This window comes from Callorhinchus milii, unplaced genomic scaffold (assembly GCF_018977255.1).
Source record: "Callorhinchus milii isolate IMCB2004 unplaced genomic scaffold, IMCB_Cmil_1.0 Scaffold5, whole genome shotgun sequence".
In the NCBI taxonomy this organism is placed as follows: Eukaryota; Metazoa; Chordata; class Chondrichthyes; order Chimaeriformes; family Callorhinchidae; genus Callorhinchus; species Callorhinchus milii.
In genome coordinates this window covers 43,023,976-43,036,935 of record NW_024704746.1, presented here as the reverse complement: position 1 = coordinate 43,036,935, position 12,960 = coordinate 43,023,976, and the positions used below count along the sequence as shown (strand labels likewise).

At 47.7% G+C, this 12,960-nt stretch overlaps 1 protein-coding gene across 1 annotated transcript in view; it reads left to right on the top strand.

The window, feature by feature from the left end:
- Positions 1 to 855: 855 nt before the first annotated feature.
- Positions 856 to 12,960, top strand: part of LOC103179423 (cat eye syndrome critical region protein 2) — a 74,818-nt gene continuing 62,713 nt past the window's right edge. Inside the window, exon 1 of the mRNA XM_042335098.1 lies at positions 856 to 1,157. Coding sequence (XP_042191032.1) covers positions 1,029 to 1,157 — 129 coding nt within the window. The 5' untranslated portion in view covers positions 856 to 1,028. The remainder of the gene's footprint in view (positions 1,158 to 12,960) is intronic.

Here is a 12,960-nt window from a genome sequence, read left to right as displayed (position 1 = left end):
ACACCTCCTCTCCCCCCTCCAACCCCCCGACACACTCTCTCTCTCTCTCTCTCTCTCCCTCTCTACCCTTCTCGCAATATCCCAGTCTGAACTGCCTCCTCGATCACAACGCCTCCCCATCACACCCCCCCCCCCCGCCCCCCCCCGCCCCCAGCCGAGCTCGGCTACCAACCCCAAGCTGCTGCTCGGGGCGGCCCATTGGCCCGCACCCAAGGGATCCCTGGCGTCACATCCTGTACTGTCGCCGGAGCCTTAGCCACTATCCGAGTGGGGGTGTCTCGGGCCGCCAGTCAGCGCTCTGAGAAGGACCCGCGTCCCCCCGCACTCCCCGGTGCGTGTCGGATCGCGGTAAATACCGTGTTCGGTGGGCGATCCTCGGGCTGGGCGCGTTATACCGAGCCATGCCCCCAGCGGTCGGCCCGGGAGTTTGGCCGCGTCTCCCTCGGATGTGCTGAGGAATTGGAGCGCTCTCCACCTCCCTCCCTCCCCTCCCTCCCTCCCTCCCTCCACCCCCCCTCCCCACCCACCCACCCCTCCACCACCCTCTGCTGTTGCCTTTGCCATCTGTTCCTCGGTGAGAATGGGGCTGCGAAATCGTGACATTATTACACACGCGCGGCGGCACTGACTGAGCTCACGGGGAGAGGAGAGGGGGGGGTGGGGGGGGCGGGCGGTCCCGGCGATGGCGATGGCGATGGCGAGCGGCTCAGCACAGCGGACCAGGCGCGACTGCTGCACCGGTCGGATGTAAGGGACCGGGAGGGGAAGAGAAGAGAAGAGAGAGAAGAGAGAGAGAGAGAGAGAAGAGAGAGAGAAAAAAAAAGCCAAGAGAAGGAGAAGGGGAAAAAAAAAGGGAAAGGAAAAGGGGGCGGAGGAAAAGAGAGATTTTTTTTCAAAAAAAACCCGACGAAGTGGCTTTGGGGCGAAAAAAAACTATCTGATGTGAGAGAGAGAGAGAGAGAGAGTGAGTCAGAGAGAGAGAGAGAGAGAGAGAGGGGGGAAAAAAAAGGATTTGATACCATTTAAACATGTCCGAGGAATGTCCATCTTCGACCGTTTCGGTGGACGAAATTCGCTCTTGGTGGGAAGTCCCCGCCATCGCACACTTTTGCTCATTATTCAGGACAGCGTTTGGACTCCCGGACTTCGAAATTGAGGTAATATTATTTTTTTTCTCTCTCTCTCTCTTTCTCTCTTTCTCTCTCGCACGAATGGGTCGTGCGACTCGTTTGATCCTCTTAAAACTATTAAAGCCGAGTTACCCCCTCTCTCCCCTCTCTCTCTCTCTCTCTCTCTCTCACCCCCCACCACCAACCCCCCCCTCCCCCAGCCCCCCATCTCTCTCTCTCTCTCTCTCTCTCTCTCACACCCCCACCACCAACCCCCCCTCCCCCAGCCCCCATCTCTCTCTCTCTCACTCTCTCCCCTCCATCTCTCTCTCTCCCCCCCTATCTCTCTCCCTCTCTCTCTCTCTCCCCCACCACCAACCCCCCCCAGCCCCCCATCTCTCTCTCTCTCTCTCACCCCCACCACCAACCCCCCCCAGCCCCCCATCTCTCTCTCTCTCTCTCATCCCCCCCACCCCCTCCCCAGCCCCCCATCTCTCTCTCTTTCTCTAACCCCCCCAGCCCCCCATCTCTCTCTCACTCTCTCCCCCCCAATCTCTCTCCCTCTCTCCCCCCCACCCCCCCATCTCTCTCACTCTCTCCCCCCATCTCTCTCTCTCTCCCCCCCACCCCCCAGTCCCCGCATCTCTCTCTCTCACTCTCTCCCCCCAGCGCACTCTCTCTCTCTCTCCCCCCCACCCCCCAATCTCTCTCTCTCTCTCTCTCCCCCCATCTGTCTCTCTCCCCCCCACCCCCCAGCCCCCCATCTCTCTCTCTCACTCTCTCCCCCCACCCCCCATCTCTCTCTCTCCCTCCCCCCCATGTCTCTCTCCCTCCCCCCATGTCTCTCTTCCTCCCCCCCATCTCTCTCTCCCCCCATCACTCTCTCTCCCCCCCATCTCTCTCCCCTCTCATCTCTCTCTCTCCCCCCCATCTCTCTCTCTCCCCCACCACTCCCCCATCTCTCTCTCCCCCCCCCTCCCCCCCATCTCTCTCTCTCCCCCCTCCCTCCCCCCCATCTCTCCCCCCCCCCCCCCACCCGTGTCACCCCCTAAGAATGTAAAGTTTATACCGTGGCTGCAGGATGTCCATTTCGCTTTCCAGCTGCTGTTTGGATTCTATTGTGGTTCCGATATTAAAAAAGAAAGCGCTCGATTTCACTCAGCGATGGGGGGGGGGGGTGTGTGGTGGGGTGTGTGGGGGGTGGGGGGGTGTGTGGGGGGGGTGGGGGGGGACGACGACTCGGTGCGGGTTTTTTATTCCTGATCAGCGACTTCCCTTTAAAACAACTCGATTGTTTCAAGCCCCGGAAAAAAAAAGAAGTTATTAAACTTCGCCTCCGATGATTTTTTTTTCGGGTGATGGGTGATGGTGGTGGGGGTGGTGAGGGGGGGGGGAAGAAGTGTGTTGTTGTTGTTGTGGTTGAGAAAGGAGAGTGTCCGGTTAAAAGGTGCTGCTTTCTCTCTCTCTCTCCTCTCTCTCTCTCCCTACATGATGTGCTGTGCCACACATCCATCACAGCAGTTGCATTGTTTGCAGGACGGCAGACCACATGCTGCCACAAACTTAACGTTTTGCCCTCTTTTTTATATATATATACACACACACCTTCGGATGGAAAGTACCCCCGAATAACACTCATGCATCCTCTTGTTTAACGGGGAGTAAACACGGTGGTGGTGGGAGGGTGGGGGGGTGTTGTGGTGGTGGTGGGGGGGTGTTGTGGTGGTGGTGGGAGGGTGGGGGGGTGTTGTGGTGGTGGTGGGGGGGTGTTGTGGTTGGTGATGGGGGGCCGGGGAGGAAATTATTGTGATTTAATGTGCGTTTGGTAAATGACTTGACTCACTGGCTGATCGATCGCCCGAGTATTTCGTTGCATTTCGTCCCCCCCCTCCCCGATGCTAGAAAATAAGTGTAACAAGTACGACTTGTGGTATGTTTGAGGGGGGGGGGGCAGAAGTTCACAGCCTTTAAAATAGCCCCTCGGGGTGTGGAGGGGGGGATCAGCTTTCGGGGATCTCTCTCTCCCTTTTTTTTGGGGGGGGGGGGGGGAAGAAAGAATAAAACGTTTGTTTTTGTTCCAAGAAAGAAAGCTATTGTGCAAAAGCCATTCTTCACGAGGGGGAGAGGGAGGGAGGAGAGGGGGAGAGGGAGGGAGAGAGAGAGAAAGAGAGAGGGATGGAGAGGGGGAGAGGGAGGGAGGGGGGAGGGAGGGAGGAGAGGGGGAGAGGGAGGGAGGAGAGGGGGAGAGGGAGGGAGGGGGGAGGGAGGGAGGGAGAGGGAGGGAGGAGAGAGGAGAGAGGGAGGGAGGAGAGTGGGAGAGGGAGGGAGGAGAGAGGAGAGAGGGAGGGAGGGAGGGGGCGCGAAGGGGTTAATCCGTAACGAATGTTGTCTTCATAAGATCGTGTCCCTCTCTCTCTCTCTCCTCTCTCTTTTTTTTTGTTTCATTCTCCCGAGATCCGAGTGTGTGTGTGTGTTTTTTTTAAAAAAAAACATTAAAAAAAAAGTGTTCGGGGCCGAAAACAGCCGCACACGCAAAAGTAACGATCTCTGCGCACCGCACATCCAACAGCGCTGCGGGAGAGCGCACAGAGTGATCTCCCGGTTGTGAGTTTTCCGCTCGAAGGTCCTGATCTGCTTTCGGGGACACAGGGGATCGGAGCTCCGCGTAACGCCGAGTCGAGACTTTCGACCCTGGTCGGCGGTATTGCCCCCTTTTGCCATCGCTTTGGCAGTGCGGACACCGCATTCAGAGAGACGAGTTTTAACGTGTGTTGTGTTGTGTGCGTTGTGTTGTGTGTTCTTTTTTTGTTCAATGCAACAAGTTGCTGGTTTTGCTGTGTTGTTGCTTTCCAACTAACAAAGACGTTTCCTGCAGTTTTTATTGTTCCGGTGGTGAGAGACGGGGGGGGAAGGGGGAGGGGGGAGGAGGGTTACATATATATAATAATAATAATAATAATAATAATAATCCTTGCATTTGATATAGCGCTTTTCACGTCAGGAGGACGTCCCAAAGCGCTTCACAGAACACACTGTAAAGTGAATTGACTGTATATTTGTGGGCGAACGCGGCAGCCAATTGCGCACAGCAATGTCCCACAAACAGTCGTAGATTGAAAATGACCAATTTAATATATTATATATATTACACATATATATGCATATAAAATCCCTGGGAGTTCGTTTAAGTTCAGGGCCCTATCTCCAAAGATGGAGTGACCAGTTCCACTTTTATCTTTAAAGACATCTTACCTTTTAACCTCCCACTCACCATCCCCCCCTCCTCCTCCTGCTCCTCCTCCTTCTCATCCCATCCCATCCCCTCCCCCTCCCACCCCCCCAAAAAAAAAAAAATCCATTCACTGGTTTGTTTGTTTTCCTCCTCTTCCGCGCTGTCCCTAAACAGCACATCCATCCGTAACACCATGACAGTCTGCATCCTGACACGTTTCAAGTTGTTTTGCATTGGATGGGACGTGGGCCCTGGTAAAAATGCTGCTTTTTGTGCGTGTGTTCATTGTTGGAACACACCACCAGCTCCACAGCCTCTCCCACTACATCGCTGGGTGTTGCTGTCCTTGGTAGCAAAAATAGTAATTTTTTTTTTGTTAAATACTTGGGCACCTTACAGTTCTCATGCAACCAGGACAATCTAATGTTGGTGCAAATATTCGTGTCAATGGATTGCGTTTGCCAAGTTAAACGCTAACATGTTTTAAACGGTGTGTGTGTGTGGGGGGGGGGTGGGGGGGTTGGGGGGGGACTCGATCTGTGTATTCCGTTATGTTGAAGTAACATTAGTTATGTTTGTTCATTCAGTTGTTTTCATGACCCATAGCTGGTCCATAATAATAATCATAATCATGATAATAGCTGCCCCGTACTGATGATGACGATGATGATAATAAAAAATCCTCGCCTTTGACGTAGCGCCTTATGACGTCTTTGAGACATCTCAAAGCACTTCACAGAATCCACTGTACATGTATTGACTGTATTTTGAGGGTAAAGTGCAGCAGCCGATTGCACACAACAGCGTCCCACAAACAGTCGTGGATGTGTTACATCAGTAAATAAGTGGCATCAGTAATTCGTTCGGCAGCTGCACCAGCTATATTTTTCCATGCAATACACCTGTCCCAGTCGTGCCTTTTATCTAACGAATGCATGTATGTGGCCCGTCACTCGTGTACTTGTTTTCCCAGAAGTGTAAGAGCTGTTTACGAGTGTACTTCGTCGTTCTGGCTGTGGAGTGTTGCTTTTGTGCAGCCACGTGATGCAGCTCTGCACTTTGTTTTGGAAACAACCATTCTCAGCTGAAGCTTTTGTGGAGTCCTGTGGCTCAGTGGTTAGAGCACTCGCTTTGCAAGTGAGAGACCTGAGTTCAATTCCAGGCAGAGGGCGAAACCTTGGGCAAGTTTCCTTACTCCACACAGAGCCCTAATAATAAGCCCTCCAAAGCCAAAACAATAATAAATTGGTCATTTTCAATCTACGACTGTTTGTGGTACATTGCTGTGCGCAATTGGCTGCCACATTCGCCCACAAATATACAGTCAATTCACTTTACAGTGTGTTCTGTGAAGCGCTTTGGGACGTCCTCCTGACGTGAAAAGCGCTATATCAAATGCAAGGATTAATTATTAAGATCAGAGTGTGGGTGGTGCAGAGTGGAAGACACGGGGAGAATGGGGATTCGGTAATGCAAATTGCTTGTGGGATTACTATTGCTTCGGCTGGGTGTGTTATGCCATGGCACTCGTGTGGCTGTTAGTTGCTTGTTTTGTTCCTGGTACCCTGTGTGTCCCTTAAGTTACTGTTAAAAAACAAAAACAATAATAAATTGGTCATTTTCAATCCACGACTGTTTGTGGGACATTGCTGTGCGCAATTGGCTGCCGCGTTCGCCCACAAATATTCAGTCAATTCACTTTACAGTATATTCTGTGAAGCGCTTTAGGATGTCTAGAAGACGTGAAAAGCGCTATATCAAATGCAAGGATTATTATTATTAAGTTACGGAAATTCTGGTGGTCAACACACTGGAAGCATAACCCAACCAACTTGAGACCCTGACTTGTGGAAAGCTCCCCTGATGACTTGGTTGGTGAAGAAACCATTCGGCGGGCAACTGAACCATTCAGAGCCAGGAGAGATTCTTAGCTTGGTCTCTAGTCTCTGCTGAGTTTGCTGACCTTGGTATTAGGTCGGCTGAAGTTTTCCTGAGTGGGGAATAATTAGCCAGTGATCCCGTTTCTGATTGTTAACCAGTGACTCCCTATTACAGAGGGCAGATGTTCGGTGAGGACAGGATCGAGCTTGAATGTAATGTTTCTTTACCCCTTCCCCCCTCACCTGCCCTTGGTTATGTGTTTACTGACACACAAGGTTTACAGGCACTTGGCAAGTTACTTATTTTATTCCCCTGGATCTGGAATGAAACCTAAGGCAGCAAAAACAATAACTACCTGCATTTATATAGCACCGTTCACATCGGATGACATATTCTGAATTTATCTGATAAATAGATCCAGAAACATTCTATTTTGGTCCTATTTTAGGATCAAAACAATTTAAAAAATGTCATCGTCCTTATAATTCTTCTTCTACCTCCCCCCCCCCACCACCACATACACACACACAAAACACACACACAACCCCTTGGAAAAATCTGAAAGCATTCCGAGATGCTACCCTGCGTGAAGGACTGTATAAAAGCAAATTGTTGTTGTACTTAACAGCATGCAGGATGGAGAGTTTACAATGCTTCTCAGGCAGTCCAGGGCACTGTTACTCTAAATGGCTGCAACAGTGAAGCGAATGGGCCTGAATTTTATGTTTACAAACCTGGAGAGTGGGACCTTTGCTTGTTTTGGCTCAAGATATGCTTTAATCTTAATCACCCAGAAAATTCAATGCTTGCACTGTCCACTTTTTCATTCTACAATCTATTGATGGAACAATTGAGTTCCTGAATTATTGTATCAGTTCACTGGCCTCCTCAGAAGCTGCCTTTGCTTATTGGCTGCCTCCCCCTTTTCAGTTGTATTTTGAACTGATTTGATCGATAGATCAAAAAGCGGGGATGGGTATTTTATTACGGTCTTGTTTTAGTATCAAAACAATTTTAAAATCTCATTATCCTTATAACTCTCTCTTCTCCCCTCCTGCACACATACACACATCCCTGGGTAAAATCGGAAAAGCACTGGGATTTGGACATAGAATCCTAAAATGTGTCTTGCCTTGTTGTGCATAATGCTGACTGGGCTCAGCATTTATTCCCGGCTGAGTGACATGTAAGGCCATTTTGGAGGCATTGAGGATCAACCACATCAATGTAAGCCACACTGGGTGGACACTGGCATATCAGTTGGCTTTGTGGCTATTTTTCTGGCATTGGCTAGCTCAAATTACCACATTTTATGGAAATGGAAATTATCCAATTGCCATTGCAGGCTTTGAACTGATGAACTATGGGTGGATTGTGGAGTCCTGTAGCTCAGTGGTTAGAGCGTTCGCCTTGCAAGCGAGACACCTGGGTTCAATTCCAGGCAGGGCGAAACCTTGGGCAAGTTTCCTTACTCCACACAGAGCCCTAATAATAATCCCTCCAAAACAAAACAATAATAAATTGGTCATTTTCAATCCACGACTGTTTGTGGGACACTGCTGTGCACAATTGGCTGCCGCGTTTCACCCACAAATATACGGTCAATTCACTTTACAGTCTATTCTGTGAAGCACTTCTGAGACATCGAGAAGACGTGAAAAGCGCTATATCAAATGCAAGGATTATTATTATTATTAGTCCAGTGACAATACGACTACCCTGCTGTTGTGTATGTTTCGTGCTGTTAATTTTTGTTCAAGCAGCGGCATTGTATGTTGTGCCGGGCTTCGGATGACCGTGTTGTCTAATTTGCAGTGTTTTTAATGGGATTCTCTAATAAGGATCCCAAGCCTCCTTCCGGTAACCGGAATTGCGATGCGGTGACCTGTGGGAATGCAGCTCTGACTCCCATCTACTTTGAGAGCGCATGATGGGAATTAAAATGGGTATTCTGGATCAGAAATTCCACGTAAAGAGCTCTATATTGCATTGAAACCATTGTGATGGTCTCGGCCCTGGTATTGGTGAAAAGAGCTCACTGATGCACTTTGAAAATGTAACTGCTGCCTCAGCGCCTTTATGATGGGGGGTGTTAAGTTCTCATGCTACTGATGTGCATTTCAAAACCAAATTTTGTCAAGCACAAGCAATAAAGTGAGTCAGTTTGTGACTCTTCAACAGTGCTGCAGTATCTTTGTGGGTGGGTGTAGGTTCTAGTGGTTTTGAATATTTGTGTATTTCTTGAAATATTTATTGAAATACTTTCAGCAGACATACTTATAATAATAATCCTTGCATTTGATATAGCGCTTTTCACGTCGGGAGGACGTCCCAAAGTGCTTCACAGAACACACTGTAAAGTGAATTGACTGTATATTTGTGGGTGAACGCGGCAGCCAATTGCGCACAGCAGTGTCCCACAAACAGTCGTAGATTGAAAATGACCAATTTATTATTGTTTTTGGTTTTGGAGGAATTATTATTAGGCTCTGTGTGGAGTAAGGAAACTTGCCCAAGGTTTCGCCCTGACCAGCCTGGAATTGAACTCAGGTCTCTCGCTTGCAAAGCGAGTGCTCTAACCACTGAGCTACAGGACTCCACACTTGGGCAACTCTGGCACACTGAACAAGAGTGGTTACTGCAATATATGAAACATCTGTTGTAGTTACAGGGAACCAGTAGTTCCTCTCAGCTGTGCCATTTAGAAGTCCGAGTCAAGAGAGATGGGTTTTCGTGTTCAAATAAGAGCCACGATTGTGCATTGTGGTAAAATCACTTGCAAATGTTTGGGTAGTTGCTTCAGTAAAACTGCTTGAAAACAGTACTGTATATGGGATGCCATACTGTCAGAAAATTATTAAGAAAACATTAATAATAATAAACCTTGATTTTGATGTAGTACCTTATCACGTCTTCAAGATGTCTCAAAGGGCTTCACAAAATATAGTGTAAAATGAATTGACTGTATATTTTGTGGACGAAACATGGCAGCTAATTGCACACAGCAGTATACCACAAACAGTTGTAGATTGAGTGATCACATTTTTTTTAAAAAAAGTATGACTACCCTCGGAAAAGCGATCTGCTAATTGACTAACAACCGAGTTCCTACTTACTGCTCGGTGAGCAGAGGGGTGTGCAATAAGGAAACTTGCTCAAGTGGAAATGGCTGCAAACCGTGCCTATAAAAACAATCACAGCACTTGATGGTGCAGTTGTATACTTGTGGGTCCAGTCGTGTACTTCTGAAGCACTTGTATGTAATGTTTCAACGTGATAAGGTGCTATAAAAATGCGAGTTAATTGCTTCCCAGTCTCAGTCAGGTGGCCCAGTTGGAGTAAATGAGTGGCAGAAAGTTGCTTTGCTGGTGTACAAACTGCACAGTTTAACGCTGTTGGCCATTAGGTCACTGTAATAAGCCTTGTGTTTGATATAGCGTCTTATCAACTCTGTGAGTAATCTCAAAGTACTTCACAGGAATTTATTGTGAAGTGCAATGACTGCATTTGCAGGCAGCTAATTTGTACACAGCAATATCCCACAAACAACCATGAAGTGAGTAACCAATTTTTACTTGAGAACACTGGGTGATGGTGAAATAATGCATTAAGCAGTTGAGGTGGAGGGGATCAATGAGAGAGAAAATCAATCAAACTTACAAAATACACACAATAGGGTTAAAAATAGTAGTTTCATTAAATATTCCCAACACCACTGAAGCAACTCAAAACAGGCCTTTAAAATTAAATCCTCAGTGTTTCGCAGAGGGAGTAAAGTACAATTTCCATTCAGATCTAAGAAAGATTGACATTGTTCAGGGAAGAAAATAAGTCCGTTAATGAGCAATTGTGCAGGCTAGCTGGTCTACACCTTTTGTGTATTGGCACACAGACAGGATTCGGTCCCCTTTTGCAGTTTATTTTTCTAACTAAATTTGTTTTCTCCCCCCACCCCACCACCGCCTCCCATCAAAAAAAGTGCTTCTTCACCTTCTCTGGAGGAATTCTTCCTGGTATTGAAGCCTTTAAATCATTTGCTAAGTAAATTGATTCCAATTGGGTTTGTGGAAGTGGAGTGCTCGGAATTTCTGCCTCTCTGTACAATTTAATTGAGGTTATGGACTGTAATTTGATGCTGCCCAATCTATCTGCTTGTTTTGAACTCAGACACTGGGTAAGTGCTTGGCGCATCAAATTTGTTCCTGATCAATGGCAATCTGGATTGAATTTGATAATATGTGTGTGACTGGGGTTTTAAAGGCTCCACTACAAGTAGCAACTCGCCATTTGTTCTCATTGAGACGAGTGCCACTTAACAGCTTCGTCTGGTGAGCTCTGATGACTGGGGCAAGTTGATTGGAATGGACAGACGTTGTATAAGCCTTTCCAGGATTTTGTGAGGGGGGATTTGCACGTTCTCCACAATTTGCCATGTAAATCAAGTGAAACAATAGCTTCTGTGTCACGTTTCTGCAATGGTTTTGCGGGTGGGGGGAGGGAGAAGGCATAACCAGGGTTAGGTTTGCTTCTGGAACAATAATGATACGCGCGTGGAGTGTGGTACTTTTCATATCAGAAAGATGCCCTAACGCGCTTTGCAGGATTTAATTTGGAGAATAGTGACTGTATTTTGTAAATGAAAGCGACAGCCAATTTGCACACAGCAATGTCCTACAAAGCGAGTCTGGAGCCACATTGTACCTGGAAGTATACGTATTTGATTTGCAAATGATTCCCCTGCAGCACGCAGGCTAGTCAACAACTTGCATTTATATGGCAACCTTCACGATGGATGACATCTTGGGCATGCTTCACAAGCACAGGGTTGCGGTGGGTGGGATGGGGGAAGAGGGAGCGAGGAGAATAAGCGCGATTGAAGAGGCAACTTTTCAGGGTGCGTCACCAATAAAAGGGAAAATGTTGCCAGGGGAATGTTAAATGTTTTTTCATTGTCTTGAAGTCTTGGATCAAATGGAAAAAAGTTTTGAGAAATAGCCCAAGTGAGGAAGAACAGAGCAGACGATGCGTGAGAGAGAAAACGGTCTAGCATAGCATACTGTGCCTGTGAGGTGTGTGTGTGACTGGAAGTTGATCCTGGCAGCGGCAGCACATTCTGTGAGCTAGACGTCTTCATTTCGGTTCGGTGTATCCCTGACGTGCCTGCTTCATAGTTGATTAGCCCTGATCGTGGTTGGGGGGGGGGGGGTGGTGAGTGGGGGGGTGGGGGAGAGAAAGAGGAGAGAGAGTTAGTGATTGAGTTGTTGCTCAGCGCTGGGGCTGACTGTGTGACATGCTGGCCTTATGTTTCTTTCATTGAGTTGAAGACAAATTAACTGGCACCTTGTGACAGCTTATAGTCACCAAAACCCCGCTTGGCTGGCGCCGGGCCAGCAACTGAGAGACAACTGAACGTTTTGAGATTGTCAAGTTAGTCTTTTTGTCATCTGCAGGGATGAGTGACGGGGTCTGCCTGACTGCTGGGAGCTTTTGTGAGTGCCTGGAGGGGGGAGGAGGAGGGGGGCATGGCGGGGTTCAGACATGTCAGAGAGAGAGAGAGAGAGAGAGAGTGTGTGTGTGTGTGGAAGTGGCTTTCAAATGCTGACGTCACAAAATGGTTTGTAAGCATGGAAAACTGTTGATGTGCATCGAGTACAACTGTATGTGCACACAGTAACTCTGCTCTGACACTCAGTCCTTCCAGTTACACTGGAGAGGAGTTTATGAGGGGTGGGGGGTTGGTGGGCAGGGGTCCACGCAGCCAGTTATCAGTAGGATTCGACGCTTTACAAAACCTTTTGTGAGTATCACATGTTATTTCCCCATCATGGAAATCAACCTCAGGTGCAAGGCATCTTTGTGTGAGTGTTCTATTCCTGACCTGTAATGTGCCTTTAAAGTGAAGATTAACAGTGCCGACTGCAAGAGTGAAGCATTCATGGCTTGACAGACATTGGAATCGTAAATCAAAGTGGCTGCTTGCGCAGTAAATTTAATATATTAAACCAGCACAATCCTGTTGGTTTGCCCATGCCCACAGGTTATAATAATCCTTGCATTTGATACAGAAACTTGCGTCCTTTCACTTCAGGAGGACGTCTCAAAGCGCTTCACAGGAATTGCTGTAAAGTGTAGTCGTTGTGTATTTTCTACGCATAGTTGTGGCTCATCTGAACTTCTGTATCTGCATCGTGGAAAGGCAATCTTTGGATGCCCTTTGTATATTTCAGAATTTTTAGGTTCGCCCACAACACAGAATCAATCCACCTTACAGTAAATACTGTGAAGCGCTTTGAGACATCCTTCTGACGTGAAAGGAGCGATATCAAATGTAAGATTACTATTATCGGCATATTATTAGTAGTACTTGATAGTAGTTAGTACTTGTCCTTCCAGAGCGGTGGGAATTAAGAATTTTTGCTTGATCTTTCTAATGTTTAACCTTCACATGTCCCCCAACTTTGGCGGTTACAAAGCTTCATGTTAATTGATTTTTTTGGGATCGATATCTGCTTGTAGTTGCATATCTAAACAGCAACTTGAATATGCAAACAAAGGGTGCAGTGATGCCTTAGAGTGTCCGGGGTCGATAGCTTGTGTCACTCGTTGCAGAACTCAGCATATACAGTGTTTAACTGTTTGGCCAAACAAAATATTGAGTTTTACATTGTTAGTTAAACAGAGTGAGTACATTGTGTCACTTGGCGGCTTCATTTGCATGAACTCCATACTGTAATTCTA